This window comes from Mycena indigotica (assembly GCF_014461135.1).
Source record: "Mycena indigotica strain 171206Taipei chromosome Unknown Mind.scaff0005, whole genome shotgun sequence".
NCBI lineage: Eukaryota > Fungi > Basidiomycota > Agaricomycetes > Agaricales > Mycenaceae > Mycena > Mycena indigotica.
The window spans coordinates 5,218,385-5,234,537 of record NW_023503004.1 but is presented as its reverse complement, the minus strand read 5'-3'; the positions used below and the strand labels follow the sequence as shown (position 1 = coordinate 5,234,537).

General features: G+C 50.5%; 1 protein-coding gene across 1 annotated transcript; it reads right to left on the bottom strand.

The window, feature by feature from the left end:
• Positions 1-14,139: 14,139 nt before the first annotated feature.
• Positions 14,140-15,942, bottom strand: MIND_00650100 (uncharacterized protein; the record flags this gene model as incomplete). Its single annotated transcript, XM_037363231.1, has 6 exons — positions 14,140-14,724; positions 14,777-14,932; positions 14,984-15,121; positions 15,172-15,317; positions 15,368-15,853; positions 15,906-15,942. The coding sequence occupies 6 exons, from the start codon at positions 15,940-15,942 to the stop codon at positions 14,140-14,142; spliced, it is 1,548 nt and encodes a 515-aa protein (XP_037221152.1).
• Positions 15,943-16,153: the final 211 nt, after the last annotated feature.

The following is a 16,153-nucleotide window of genomic DNA, read 5'->3' as shown; positions in this document are numbered from 1 at the left end:
ATTGTTATTGAGCCCACTGCAGGCTACTCCCCATCACAGAACGGTGTCGCTGAGCGCCTCAACCGGACGATCCAAGAACGAGCACGTGCTATGCTCATCGCGCAGGATCTCCCGCTGTTTCTATGGCCCGCCACCGTGGCGTACTCCATCTACATCATCAACCGGTCGCCTACTCGATCTCTCGCGACTCACATCACACCTTACGAAGCATTCTGGGGCCGCAAACCAAATGTCGCTAACATGCCCGAAGTTCGGCACCAAATGCTGGGTGCTTACCCAATCGCAAATCACATCCAAATGGCAGCCGCGTTCGAAACCGTACCGGGTTATGGGATTAACGGAGGAGGGGCGCGCCTGGCGGTACTTCACCAGCCAGACACGGAAAATCCTGACATCACGCAACGTGATTTTCATCAAGACTGATGGAACCTTTGAGAACTATTCTGCACCTGAGCCGTCGCAGCTCGAGGGGGAGAGTAGGAGTAATCCTGGGGATAGCGAGCCCGCGCCGGCTCAGCCGCCAGTTCTAGGCATCCCCAACGCTCCAGCTCCACCAGCGGCCCAACCTCCGGACTCCGAGCCGAAGCCCGATCCCGGGCCTGTCAATCCTCCACCTCCCGCCAAGCGCAACATCTTGACGATGCCGCCTCGTGAGCCACGCGAAGTCCGCAAGGCCACACAGGGCACCAACGACCCCGGCTACTGGCGAACGGTGAACAACCCCGCCAACCGCTCTACTGCCCGGCCTGATAACTGGTGCCATCGTGTCTCCACACCAGACAACCCCACGCTGGCAGATCTTGCCCACATGGCTATTGACAGTGAGCCTGCGACTTACCGGCAGGCAACCAATCATCCACGCGCTGATGACTGGCGCAAAGCTATGGAGGAGGAGATGAAACAGCTCAACGACCTCACAACCTTCGAGCTAACTGGCCTGCCTCCCGGCCGCAAAGCTCTTGGCAGCAAATGAGTCTATCGCAACAAGTTCGGTGTCACTGGCGACATCAACCGCCGCAAAGCCCGGCTTGTTATTCTTGGCAACAATGCCATCCCAGGAACACATTGACATCAAGCACCACTACATCCGTGATGTTGTAGCTTCTAACCAGGCTACTGTTCAGCACTGCGCATCCGAGGAGAACCGCGCGGACATCTTCACCAAGCCATTGGCCCGTGCACAGCATGAAGAACAGCTCCGCAAATTGGGCATGTCTTCTCTCTAGCGACCGCCGCTACGTTCGAGGGGGAGTGTCGTGAATTCGCCCACATGGACCGAACTCCGGGCGGATCACGGAGGCAGTGTCAGCCCGACACTGACTCCAGTTTTCTCTGACTCTGTTCTCTTGCTGACTCCGTAGGCTTGTATGACTCTATCTGACTCTGTACTACTATGACTCTGTATGACTCAGTAGATAGCAGTATATAAAGCCTGTACTCTGTCTGTCTAATCCATCGTTCTTCTCTCCCACCTCGTTCAACAAATGTACGTCGTTATGCTTGTCAATTCATAAAGATTTTCATTGTATGACCTAGGCATTTCTACGCTGCAAGGTTCGCAACTGGGACCTATCATATGCTACCCTTACGTCGCCGCAAATCAGGGCTCATCTGTGGGAGGAGCCCGACAAAAACTCGACCTTTTGGCTGGAGCCGCAATCAAAGCGTGGTGATGAGGTCAGGCTTCCGAGCGATGATGTAGAGGTTGTCAAAGATAACCTCCCAGATGTCAGCCTTGATAAATGTGATGAGATCAATGACAGCGACATCTTACCTGCTCATGTTGCGGCGGATATCACGGGAAAGAAAAGGGCATGGGTGGGGAAAAAGCTGGCGGCGGCCTGTCATCAGTGACAAGTTTTCTCACTGGTGTGAGAAAGAACAAGAAAAGCAAGAGCCCTTCCAACCGCTCTAACTGTAACCAAAGGCTACAGCATAACCAGAGATGGAGAAGAAGAGGAAAGACTTTGAACTCTGAGAGAAACTCTGCTAGGGGAAACTATATGATATGGGAACTAACTAGAGACAGGCTTATATAGACTACTAACTAGAGACAGGCTTATATAGACTACTAACTAGGAGCTAGGAGAGAGGAACCAGGAACTAGGAGAAAAGGAACAGGAACTACAGAAACTACAGAAAGGAGCAGGAACACAGGGAGAGAGATCACAATGAAACACTCAACTAGGAGTTGGACAGGATGCTGGTGGACAGCACATGGGAGATGGCAGAGGCCATAACCTTGCTTGGCGCTCTACTCGTTCACGAGGCCGATGAGCTGCGTGGGGATGGGAGTTGTGGGCCATACTTCCATGTGCTGACAACCGATGATTGGTTCGTCCAAGCATTAGACCTCCCGGACCGCCACTTTCCGTACATATTTCGGTGCGTTGAGTTTTATGCTACCTTGATCTTGCTCTCTTACCCTGCACACCTGTTTATCCCACAACCCACTGTACATTATCAGTGGTAACCCAGCGGGTTGGCACTGATAACAGCCAGTGTTTTCAGTTTCCTCCAAGTGGTGAATAATTGCCCACTAGGGGGGTCAATAAAGCCAGGTATTTTGGAGACTTTTCAAGTCAAAAACAACCAAGTACACCTTATCACAACTATAGGTGGGGGCCAATAAAGGTCAACATTTTTTTCAAGTTAGAATCTAGACATAAGTACAATACAAGCTATTACAACGAAGCATAGATATTATAATAAAAGCTAACTATCTAGATGTGTCCCCAGACTACCTCTCTCAGAATCATCAATTCCCAATATGGACACTTGGAATGCCAACCCTGCAGCCTCCTCCAAATCCTGCTCCCCTTGAATATCCTGCCACTCTTCCTCGGTAAGCCCATCCTCCAAATCGTCAACCACTTCAATGTCTATGTCCATGTCACTGGGTGCAGGTTCCCCCAGGGCCACTCCAGGCACCAATGTCCCAGTGAATCTTGATTTATAACGTTGGGCCAGCTCCTGGAATTTCCGAAGGTGGAGAGCGTCGTAAATACTTCGTCGTTCACGATACATCCGGACTTGGACTGCCAGGCCAATGTTGTTGGCTGCTCGAAGCTCTCGTTCGTGTCTTTCTAATAGCCGCCTCTCATCCCGAATCCAAGTTATAACCCGGCGAATCTCAATGTTGAGCCGCCTTATCTCTTCCCGTGCCCTTTCCATCTTGAAATACCGGTCCATAAGTAGCCGAAATGCTGGGGTGGCCCATTGCTTGTTTTCAAGGGAATTGGTAGGGCAAGTAGTAGTCAGAGAGAGACGAGAGGAGTATGAGTGCTTAAGACAAAATGAGCACTCTTCAATTGTGTCAAATGAGATTACCAAAAGTGTAAGCAATGACTTCAGTCATAACAGACAGAATGTAGCTGTGGACTATTCATGGGGCCCTGTACAGAAACCTAACCCTCTATATGCCTTGGTTCTGACAGAATCTCTACATCAATCTGGATCTGCACACAATGATGAATCCATTGCTATATGAATGACATCTAGAGTTTCCATCTGGGTAGAGATTTCAGCAGGGATACCTTATCCCTTTTAGAAAATTTCAATATTTTAATGATATATGATTGGGGGACTGTGATGGAGCCCTGCCAAATTCCAAGGTTATAAGAGCAATAGCAACCAGTAGAATGCTGATGATGGCATCAAAATGAAGTAAAGGTGAGAAGATGTCAGTAGCCTCCTTATCTGATATATATCACATCTATCAGAACATATACCTTCAATATCCATTGCATATCAAATTGGATGACAAATATGATGGAAACCATATTTTAGTTGATGGGCAAGATTTTTCATGGACACATAACCATTTAGAGGAGCTACTGACTACATGTCTCCATATTTTAAAAACGGTCCTTGATCTGCTGTAATTAAGCAATCAATTTCCGATCTGAAAAGTATGATTGCCTTGTAAGATTCAACATACTGGTTAAATCCCTGATGGCCATAGGGCAATCTAAAGGGCCGACATATTTTCTGAAGTCCGCTCATGAATTGATGGCATTGTGGGCTGGATATTTAATTGAGAAAAGTCAATTTTGAATCAGTTACTGCATTACAGATTGATGAGATCAGATGTTAAAACTCAATACACCCTTTCCTACATGATATCTGAGTTTTATCTAAGACTTGGAGGACTATCAGTACACAACTGGCTGATGTACAGCATGCATTAAATGTATCATGTACACTAGGTGGGATATCACATACACTTGGTTATCATGCTTTGGCAACTTTTGTAGCCATTAAAAACCCGATTAAACCTGCATTTAAATCATGGTTATAGCTATACTGGTTGTCTCACAATGGCCATTTTGTTATGAAATCAGCCCAAAATGAGTAGCCCATAACATTGTCAATACTGGGTTAATTCACATGACATCTATGTATTTAGGTCTCTAATTTTCACATTGTTCACTATGTGAGGTAATTTGATGTCATCAAAATAATTGAACAGGCCCAGGCACACTATAAGTGAATGTGTGTATATCAGGATATTCTCACATCATTGTCATCAACTGATTGATCAGACACATCAAAATCACAAAGGATAGTCTTGATGTATACAAATCTGGCTGAAATGTGCTGATAGCTGCAGGGAACAGGACAATACATTCAATTGATTTAATTGATGATACTATACATATCAATATATAGATGATCAATTCATGACAAAAAAGGTAAATAGGCATTTTGATGGTGATATCATACCATCTGGTGAATTTAGTATCAATATAGATAAGTGAAGGCTGTATATGAGCTAATTGAGCAGGTTGAATTTTTGAAAAGTTTCTCGTTTTTTCCAGTATTTGGCCTTTTTTTAGGCTGAATATTGAGCAGATTATACATCATTTAATGAAAGTTAGAGGGCTACTTCTGGAACACATATGTCTCACATTTCATATTAGAATGAACGGCCTGCTGGGCTGCACATTCTAATATGAAGGGATAACCCCAAATGCCCTATGCTGCAATAAATACCCCAATATTTTCTCAACATCTCTAAGTTTTCAAGTCCCTCAGCGCTAAGTCCCTCCTACGCTGCTAATACTGCAATAATCTACTGCTATCTAAGTTAGTTTCCGAAATTAGCAGATGGAGAACGCTTCCAACCCTCACAGACTGGGTATACAAGCCTCTGAGAGTGATACAACACACTTTTGGAACCCCAGCTGACCTGGTTCTTGTTCAGGTCAGGAACTAACTGCCTTAAACCATCCAGAGATGTCTTGGATCAGGACTAACTGCATTAAACCCTCGACTGTCAGGGGAACCTCCCTTTCGGCCCCTCGGAGACGCCTCCGATAATGATACTGAGCAATGGCTGTGTTGCTACCAGATGCTAAGTATTACAGGACTTGTCTACCAGGCTATCACTGTCAGGGGAACCTCCCTTTTGGGCTGATTCCGGTTCCGACTTCACTCCAGCACTCCATCTCGCCCGCACAATCACCGATTCGTCAATGCCCTCCCAACAGTCGCCCTGGGATCTTGCCTGCGATGCCGCCCAAGCCTTCTGTGCCCGACAGCGGCAGCTACGGACAAGCAGTATATAGTCAGCTCCCTAGCAGGCGGACCCTTAGAGTTTCTTCTCTTTGGATCCTCCCCTGCTAGGTCAGCTTCATTTGTATTTGCTCACCAATGTTCACGCTTTGGATCCTCCCCTGCTAGGACCTTGATCTCAGGCCTCCGGGGTTGCCCTTACATCGACCGCCAACCGAAACACAGTGATAACGCCAACCGAAACCCTCGAACCTCTCTAGCATTCCAACGATACCCAGTTCCTCATCGAGATATTGTCAAAACAAGTGGTGATGGATCATTGTTATGTGGTTCTTCGTTCAGGATTTGTTTTGAACGCGGTCATATTTGGCTCTCCAGCTGTCTCCAAGTCCAGTCCATACCATTATCTGGTTTCCACAAGTGAGATTCTGCATTCCTCCATAACGATTGAACCAGAATCAAGGTTTTGTTGGTTGTTCCCTTTGAGTACATGCAGGTTGGATCTTCCTACAAGGAAGTCAGGCTCTGCTACAGCCAGTTGTTCGTACCGAAGCAAAGACCTATTTTTTTTGTCTTACTAGTAACAGGACTTGTGTGGAATTTTTTATCATTATCCTGAAGTTTCCCTCTTGTGCTTGGGAGCTCATCAGGTAAGCTTTAGTTTATTCATTAGTGTACCTGTTAGATGAGCTTGACCTACAGTTCTAGCTTCATTGTGTACCTACACTGTAGCAAGTCGCCTAAAAAAGGACGCCACAACGATAAATTACGCCCCACCGAAACTACAGTCCACAATCCACAGGATATATAAGCACCTCACATCGTCCCCTCCGCCCCGCGGATCTCGCGTGAGCCCCTTGCATACGGCGGGGGCACATCTGACTCTCTCTGCGCCCCTTCTCCTTCCCGCATCCCACCGAGGGTCCCGATGCGCGCCTCAAGCTCCGCTACCCGCGCCTCGAGCATGCGCTCGCGCTCACGCATCGTCGACGTCGTCCGTGTGCTCCGCCCGCGTGAAGTGACGCTCACGATCGTCGACGGCGAGCGCGACAGCGGCGACGCGAGCTCGTCGATGCTGCGCCCGTGCCCATGCCGGGAGGCAGAAGCAGACCCAGTGTTGAACCTGACGGGCGACTCGGAGCGGTCACGTGGGTATGCCGAGGACGGGGAGGTGCTCTCGGACACGTTGGAGTTGTGCTGGTGCGCTGTCGTTGGGGTGGGGATCGCGATCGCCGCGGCAGCCGTCCAAAATGGATCAGCTGGGCCGTGTTAGACCAAGAGAAACAAAACATGTAAGAGCGCACTTTTCTCCGAAACCGGCGCGGCCGGCCGGGAATGGGTATACGGCCCCCCACTTGGGAGCTCCGCCGCCAACACCCCGTGTCCACCCGACGGTCGGCTGTTGCCCATTTCCGTGGCGGCGCCAACGTCGGCGGGGTACGCCTGTAGTGTCGCTGGCCGCGTTCTCCGGCGGCGCCAGATGCAGAATGCAATCAGGAGCAGAACGAGCAGCGCGAGCACACCCAAGGCAGCGCCGATCGCAACGCCCACTGAGCTGTGTTTGCTGCCTGCAACCGAGACGATTGCAGGTGGGCTGGTGGTGCCCGCGCTGACAAATAGCGTCAACAGACAGCGACGCGAGAGAAAGAAGATGGTGTTTTACCTGATTGCGCTGCCGGAGCTTGTCTGGATGGCGCCGATGGGCTTTAGGGACCCGGTTGCCGAGGAGGCACTATACGTATGTCAGCACCGCGACATACCAAGCAAACAAAGAGGGGTGACGAAATCAGGAGTGCACTGCCGGGCCGGGCTTGGAGCCCGAAGCCTAGCCCAGCCAGCGTTGGGCCCAATCAGTGGGATGTACTGGTTGAGTCCAATCCCACTGATCAGCACTTTAGCGAGGGTGATCAGTGGGATTGACGCAGTCGCCGGCTCGGTCGGGGTGGAAAATTCCAGCCGTCGCGAAGGCTCCGGAGCGCACAGAAAAGAGAGTGGGGGAGAGAAGAGAAGAGCACGCAGGCCCCGCGCCGAGCGGAAGCCCCCGGCAGGGTGTTAGGGCCCGGGCGCCGCAACCCAATATACCCACGAGGATCACGTTAAACCCAAGCAAAATCGTCTCACCTGGAATTGTTGCCCGCCGCGCCTGCCTTGAGCGCGCTGGACGCAGACGCGGAGGCCGGACCGGGACCTGCACTGCTTGAGATGGGCACGCTTGAATTGGGGACGGAGTTCGGACCGGGGTTCGTGTTCCCGTTCACGCTCCCGTTCCCGCCGCTGCTCCCACCTGTTGAACCATTGCCGTTGCCACCAGCACTCCCGCCGGCATTCCCGCTACCACTGCTTCCGCCTCCTGTCCCTCCCCCATTCTCACTATTCCCACCACTACCACCTCCAACTCCCGCTCCCCCACCACCACCACTCGCCGCCGGCGCGCTCGTCACCACCGCATAATCCAGCAGCGCGACCACCAAATTCTGCCCGCTCGGCGTCCTCGAGTCATACTGGAGGACAAATTCCACTTTATGCGGGCCGTTGCCCAGGCCGTCCTTCGCGAAGAACCGGGAGTTGTACACCTTGTTGTTGTCCGTGCCCGCGTAGTAGTAGGTCCCGGCGGGCGCGCCGTCGAGCGTGAACGCGAGGGCCGCGCCCGCGGGCTGGTCGATGCCGTAGATCGCGACCCCTGTGCCTGGGAAAAGGGGCGGGTCAGCGATCGGTTGCCGGGGCGGGTGCAGAGTAAACCCAGGGAACGCAAGGGGCCACCGAGGGCAGGGAAGGCAGTAGGGGAATGGAACACACCAGTGAAGCTGAACGCCCCGCCCGTCCGCGCGGCCTTGCCGTTCATGTAGTTCCCGTCGTGCCACGTGCCGCCATTGACCCTGCTCTGGTCCAGCTTTGTCGCGCACCACGGGCAGTCGCCGGAGTTCGCGCTCCACTCGCCATACCACGAGAAGCTCGAGTGGGTGTCGTCAAAAGTAGTGGTGCTCTGCGCGGCGGCGGCTAGTGCAAGGGCCAGTGGATAGAAGAGGAAGGGTAGGGAAGGGAAGGGAAACGAGTGTCGCGGCGGCATGGCCAGGGTCGCACTGCGCAACACGAGCAACGGGTGCGTGGGGGGCGGAAGAGAGGAAGGAAAGGCGGTTGGTAAGAGCCCAGTCCGAAACACATCGGGTCGCGCCTCGGCAAGCGTTCGTCTAGGTCGACAGGGCTGATCATCCTGATGGGGCGCGCAGAGAAGATGCGCGAATTGCCAACATCGTACGATCGCCCCTGTCGACCCGGGCCCGGACCCGGCGACCGAGGGCGGTAACGGGGGCGGTAACGGGGGCGGGTTGGACGGGCAGGACTCGGGGACGGTGCCCGAGCAATCCACAGTGTGCCATCGTCTCCCGTTATGTAAAGCAAGGGGGTATCAGAAAAAAAATAACGGAACATATGTTGGACTTTTTGTTTAAGCCCTTCCAGGGGACCCACCGACCGTGACTGTGATGTGACATTACCATATTAGGAAGGTAATTCACACAGTCATGTGTTCTGATAGCATCAAACTCAGTCAGTCCTCTGAATTTCCAAGAACATTAATAGAAATATAGACTTCTAGCTATATATATATCTTGTAGACAAAGTCCTGATATAGTCATTGTCTTACAAATCTCACTCCAGAGTACAGATATCCATCCCCATATGGTCTGATTTGTCACAATGTTCCATCTAATGATGAGATACTGAAAAATAACCACTTGTGAGATTGTTGATACTTAATTATGGATGTATAGTGCACCAAACAGTACTTGTAACCCATCTTAAGACAATTTTGACTTACCATTTCAGCCAAAAAAGTTTCTACCAAAAAAAATTTTTAAGGGTCCGGAGGGGGGACCGACCGACCATCCCGGTTGTCACTTTTTGACACGTGACACCCCCTTGATGTAAAGCCAACAGGAGAGCACCCGGCGACGCCGCACCTTCGCGTGTTGTTTTTCGCATTCGTGTGGAGCCTGACGTGCCCAGCCCAGCCACCCGGCTGCCGGCATCAACCCATCTGCCCACTGCATGACATCCACCCATCTCGCACCATCGACAGTCGACTCCACTGCAGCCGTCACCGTCTGCACACGCCGCACGGCAGCGGCAGGCGCAGCGTCGTCGCGCTTCACGGCCACGGCGATAGATGGACGTCAGCCGCAAGAGGGCTCGCGTCACGTAACGGCGACGTCACGACTCTCGAAATTACGCGAGGGCAGAGATCAAGCGTAGAAAATCACTTTGTTCCAGACTTACAATACTAACATCTATTTAAAAAATACAACACTGTTCTCATAAATGAAAGGTTCATGAAGAGAGTGTGTGTGAGAGAGAGAGAGAGAGAAATTAGCTATAATAGGTATTTAGAGAGAAATCAGATGTATAGAAGTATTAGCGCTCATGCCCTTTAGGGCCTATGTGGCTACTGCTGCCTACTGGAGTGGGTCGGGCGGACAGAGGTGGTGGCTCAGGGTAACATATCGATGGTCACGTGCTACTGATCTACCCTACTACAGGTGCCCCCTTTTGAAATGGCGATGTCCTCTTTGCCCAATGAACTCTCTAAACCCACAAAAAACCCACATCATGTACCTCTGTAACTGCTATAATCTTCTGATGTCACGAATAAGGCTGTGACTGTCACGGTTACGGTCACACCTAGACGTCAGAGGTCACAGTAAGATGTGACTATAGGCTAATAACCATTGGTACAAGACAGGCAGGAGCCAAGTAACCCAAGGGGGAAGGGGGCAAAGTGATGTGATAAGAGGACTAGGCCCACTCCGGAGTTTACCATGATTTTGCCTCCCAAAAGTTGATTCAAAAATGACTAATTTTTGTGCAAAAAATATTTTTACAGAAGACAAATAGTTTCCGCAAAGGGAAAATTTGATACAAACTGGTTTCCCTTTGCAGAAACCATTTGTTTCTGGTAAAAATGATTTTTGTGCAAAAAGTAGTACTTTTTGTATCAACTTTTAGGAGAAAAAATCACATTAAACTCCGAAGTGTGCACACTCCAGAGTTTACTGTGAATTTAGCTTCCAAAAGTTGATTTGAAAAGTACAAGTTTTTATATTTAGAAAGAAAAAAAAATTCAGCCAGTTTAGCATTAGTTTTCAGTAAAAAAAGAAAATTTATATAAAAACTACTGTAGTATTTTACTCAATTCAAATGGCATTTACGTGTGACATCGCATACGAAAATTTGAATTCGTATAATTGCCTGATTAGGCAACTCTTGGCACCGGAAGGCGCCTGGAAATGTCAAGAATTACCATTTTAGGCCGTGATTTTGCTCAAATTCGTGTGACATGCGAAAAGACAATTGTATGATAGCGGCAGTGTGACGTTAATACACTGATAAAGTGAACTAATAGAGGAGTTCAATCAAGACCTCAACCCTATTAATCTACTAATCCACTATTTGTTTGTGTATGTGTGTGTTCGGGGATTCGAGTTGCAGGAAACAACTAACGGATTCAGAATATCCAAATATAGCAAAAGAATCTGCTTATTGAGAACTTTCTACAGATCACTTTTGTACTGTTGTTATGAAACACAGAAGAAGGAACAATCAAGCTCAACCTCCAAAGTGCTTCACAAAATGAACAAGAGAATGTATCTGTTCTTGACAGAAGATACTAACTCAAATATGCAAACAAACTTGCTTCCTGGCCACTTGTTTCCTATAAACAAGATCCCTTGCTTCCTTGTTCTTGCACTTGCACTTGCTTAACCTAACTTAACCTAACTTGACTGCTGCCTTGCTTCCTGGTTACCTGGTTGTCACACTTGTGACCTAGCTGCCTTGCTTCCTTGCCAAATATGGTAATAGGTGGGGTGGGATTCTTTCATCTATCTACTACAATCAAGCTCCTTATATACTACTCAGAAATTAATTATGTAATGTGACAATTAAACCAATGATGTGACAAAAGAAGCACTATGACTCAGTTGGAGTCAGTATGACTCAGTTGGAGTCATTGTGGCTGTGCATTCTAGAATATTCTAGACAATCAATCTTCTATATTGGGATGTTCTATTCCCACAACCAATGGTTCTGGTTCAGGTCTAGGCCCGAGTTCTGTGGCTGTGCTGCTAGAGCGGTCTAGAACTAGTATTCTTAGCCTTTCTGCCAGCTCTCTAGACCTATCTAGACTCATCTAATCCTGCTATAAGTCTGGAATGTCCTCAAGTATTTAGAGCATTCAAATCATAATATTTGCTCTATTTGATCAGTTTCTAGATGTGCTCCATTTACAAGCTCATCAACGTGTGACATTCGAAATGAGTAAAATACTTTTTAGATCAACTTTGGGGAACCAAATCATGTCAATCAGGAATTGGAGCAGTACCTGCAGATCTTCAACAACTATCAGCCGGACGACTAGGATGAGCTGATTCCAGCCATGGAGTTGGCCTAGAACAACCATAGTCACTCCTCCACGCAGCAAGTCCCCTTTGTGATGGACACAGGATGACTCCCACGCATGGGCTTCGAACCCGGAGTCTGTTCTGCTATGGAGACTGTAAACGAGCTCCGCAACTGGATTACCACTAGTGTTGCTGAAGCCAAGGCCACGCTCACTAAGGCCAAAGAGGAGTACAAGGACTACTACAACCGGAGACACACTCCGTCTCCGGAGTTTAAGGTTGGCAACCGTGTTTGGCTGGATTCCTCTGATATTAGGATGACTCGTCCCTGGGAAAAGTTTTCCCACCACCGCCTCGGACCTTTCAAGGCAGTCGCGGAGATTAGCAAAGGTCCCTACAAGCTCGACCTCCCTCCACTCGACTCAAAGCTCCACCCAGTCTTCCCTATTGTCAAGCTTGAGCTCACTCAAGACGACCCCTTCAATGGATGCCCCGGCTACAACCAGCTCCCTCCAGACCCCGAGGACAGAGTCCTGGAATGAGAAGTAGAAGAGATCTTGGATGCTAGGATCAGGTATAGGCGGCTAAACTACTTTGTCAGGTGGAAAGGCCATGATGCGTCGCACAACCAATGGGTCTGCTTCGACCGCATCTTCGCCCCGGACAAAATCGCACAGTTATATTGTAGGTACCCTGGCAAACCATGGCATATCGCCTCCGCAACCTTTGTCATGATCCCTTTCTGGTCTATGCATTGGGACGCCACATTCAAAGGGGGTGATGTCAGGGGAACCCCCTTTCGGCCCTGAATCGCCCCGATTCTGACTGTGGTGCTCGCATCACCGCCTCCATCAACTGCATCACTGCCTCTGCCTGGCGATCCCCCTGGGACCTGGCCTGCGACATGGCGCAGGCATACTGCACGGAGCAATGATCAAACTGTCAGACTGCGGGTCAGGCCGTGCAAGGTCTTCTCCTAAGAACACGCACCCGGAACAGAACAGACAGATCGTCAGGCCCGCAAGTACGGCGAGCGGGGTAGATCAAGACTGAAAGGGCCCGTTAACTCGGTCCCTTGCTGCTGTTGGTGGTCGAAGGTTCGAATTAGGTCGTGTCGGGCCTGATGAGTCGGTGATACGATCTAAGTGATAGAGTACATGGTACGCTATCGCACATTATATATCCTGCTTCTCCTCGCCCCCGTTCCTGGCCGCAGAGGGGACGATCGTACATCCCTTACAGGTCAGGTGCTACTCCTAACCTCCTAGCACTCCTCCCCAGTCCCCTGGTGTCGAGTTGGGCTTGGCAACGGCTCGACACGTCGTTCTCGGTCACGTGCTTCCCACGTGTGCATTCCTCCTACTGGGGCACATGTTCCCCGTCGTCACGTGCTGCGTGTTGCAGGCCCGCGGTGGCCCGACACCAGCGCCGGAGCGGACGGGCCGGGTCTTATCCGTGACAGTTCCTTTGTGGAATTTATAATTACTTGTATATTTACCGGATCTATGAGTGAGCATTTAAATTGACTGGAAGAGACAAGAATGAAAGGGGAAAAAATTGTGTCAGAACATGCCCTCAAGACTCGGAGATACAATCTTGGCATGTCAAGAGCGCAGTATATAGTTCAGCTACCTAGCAGGTGGATGCTTAGAGTTTCCTCTCTTTGGATCCTCCCCTACTAGGTCAGCTCCCTTTGTATTTGCTTACCATTATTCACTCTTTGGATCCTCTCCTGCTAGACATTATTTAGCCCCTTTGATAAATTTCTAGATGTCCTCCATTTCTCAGCTCATCAACAGGGTAAAATACTTGGTGATCTCCCTAGGGAGGGGCTAAGAAAGTTAAGGCCTTACTTGAACAAGCAGTTTTGTAATAACCAATAATCATAACAATGTGGACTAACATGGCTTCCCTTGCAAAGTACTTTTCCCATAACTTTGTCCTCTAAAATAGGGAACCTAGGGCGATCACTGAAAATACTACAGTATATTGTGAACCATTTCTCACAGATGCCATCAGCCCATCTGATTGCTTGGCCCTGCTAAGTATAGTTTATTATTATTAATCTCTGATGTTCCCAAGGCTAAGTACTTGTAGTCTCAACTCTCATTAGACACAGACATTTAAACCACATAAGGAACTACAAACCCAGAGTTCAGCTAAATGTCCCAAAATAAATTGTCTAAGTACTGGATAAAAAGTAGTATTTGTATGCCATTATTAGACCTTAAACCTTAAACACCTTCACATCATCCAGGAAGGTCCAGGCCGGTGCTGCTCCCCCAACGAAGGACAAGGCGTCGCTGCCCGTGCCGACCACGATGTCGCTCTGGAAAAACGTGTAGTCCTGCACGAAGCCGCTCGTGCCGCCGACGCGTTTTCCGTTCCACAGCACATCTACCTTTGCGTGCGCTTCGAGGGCCGAGCCGGAGAACGAGCTGATGAAGAAATTCTGAATGATGTACTTGGCGCCGGGCTGCGTGCACAACCGGCGCGCCGGGGTCAGCACGCCGGCATGCGCATCATCGCCGGCCGCCGCGCCGAAGAGGGCCGACCCGACGCCGAAGTGCGCGTACGGCGCGAAGCGGAAGACAGTCGTGTCCTGATGGCCGACCGTGCCGTTGACGAAGGAGCTGCCGATCCAGTTCACGTACGACTGCGCGAAGCAGAATGACGTCGCGGCACAGGCCGCGAAGCCCTCGAAGCCGCCGTCGATGACAAGGTTCTTACGTGCGTATCCGCGGGAGAATGTCACGGCGAGCGAGCCCTGGCCGGTGTTAACGGCCGTCGAGGCATTGCTTGCGAGGTAATACTATTTATAACCGGTGAATATGAGAATAGGTTCGGCCGAGGATTTGCCTTACCATGGCACAAGTATATGTCGTCGGCACGCCGTCGACGAGAGCACGCCAGATGTTGAAGTAAGAACATCCTCCGCCGACGGGATCCACGCCGCGGCCGTTGCAGAGCTGTGCACATGCGGTGACATCATACCGATCGATGAAGGCGAAGCCCATGTACTGCAAACTTGGGATCAGCTATCGTCGCAGTGGATTGTATGAGGAACATACGCCTGGTGCGTTATTTGCCCCGTTTGTCGGCCCGAACACGAATTCATAACCGTCCGGAGTGGCCGGGTTGACAAGCGCGTTTGCGGCATAGCCGCTGCTCTGTGTGATAAATGTGAGGGGTACAGTCTCATTTCCAACCTATACGAATTAGTCATTAATGCGGCTGGACCAGAAGCAAACGAGCACACCTGGGGATACGACGGCTGGCCGCCGAAGTTCGTCTTTTCGGTGGCATTGTGAATATCTCCGTAGGCCGCGCACTTGAGGTTCGATTTCTCCGAGAATACAAAGTCCAGTAGGAAGTTATTGAACTCGTAGAAGAGGTTGACAAATACTGAATCATCAATCAATACATCTATCATTCGGCTGGGCGGCCCGACGTACCGCATCCGTCAACAGTCTCGCACCACGCTAGGCAAGCGGCGACATTGTAGGTGCTGTTCGGAACAAGCGTGTAGGTCAGGTATGCTGTGCCCTCGATAGCGCCGTCGTGCTGGTCCGCGGGGAGGCCGTCAAACAGCTTCGTGAAGTCCTTCGTTGCGTCGCGCTTCGCAATGCCGGCCGCGTCGATAGTCGACCCAGCCACTGCCGCCACAGTTGTGTTCGGGTTCATCACCTTCCCGTCCATGGCCGTGACCACCGTCGGCGGCACGATGCCCTGCGCGTTCGGCACCGCAGCGGCACTCGGGCCGCTCTTTTGATGGACCTTCGGCACGGTCTGTGCGATGGCGATGGCGTTTGTGTTGGGAACGGTACCCGTCGCAAAGGGATGCGGAGTCCCCTGCCGAGACGGGGGGACGATGCCGAACGGTGGTGGAGAGGGTGGAGGTGGGGGGGGCGGGGGCAGCGCGCCGAGAGCTGAGCAGGCCACTACAAGAAGAAGAGTCAGCATTGGGAAAGTTCGAACTAGTTTCGGACGTACGCAGGAGCAGAGAGGTGAGCGCGCGAAGAGAGGGCATGGTGTATTCGCAGAGTGCCACCGTTCCAAGCACGCAGTCGACGCCCTTTATATGCGTGCTGCGTGAATTTGAGGTTCCCCCAGGAAATAAGCGTCTTGACACGCTGTCAGTGGAAATCTCTGCTGTCATCTACTCTGTCATCCCGTAGACGGGTAGTACCTGCCTTTGACATGACGAATATTAATGCACAACCCACACTTCAAATGTCGAT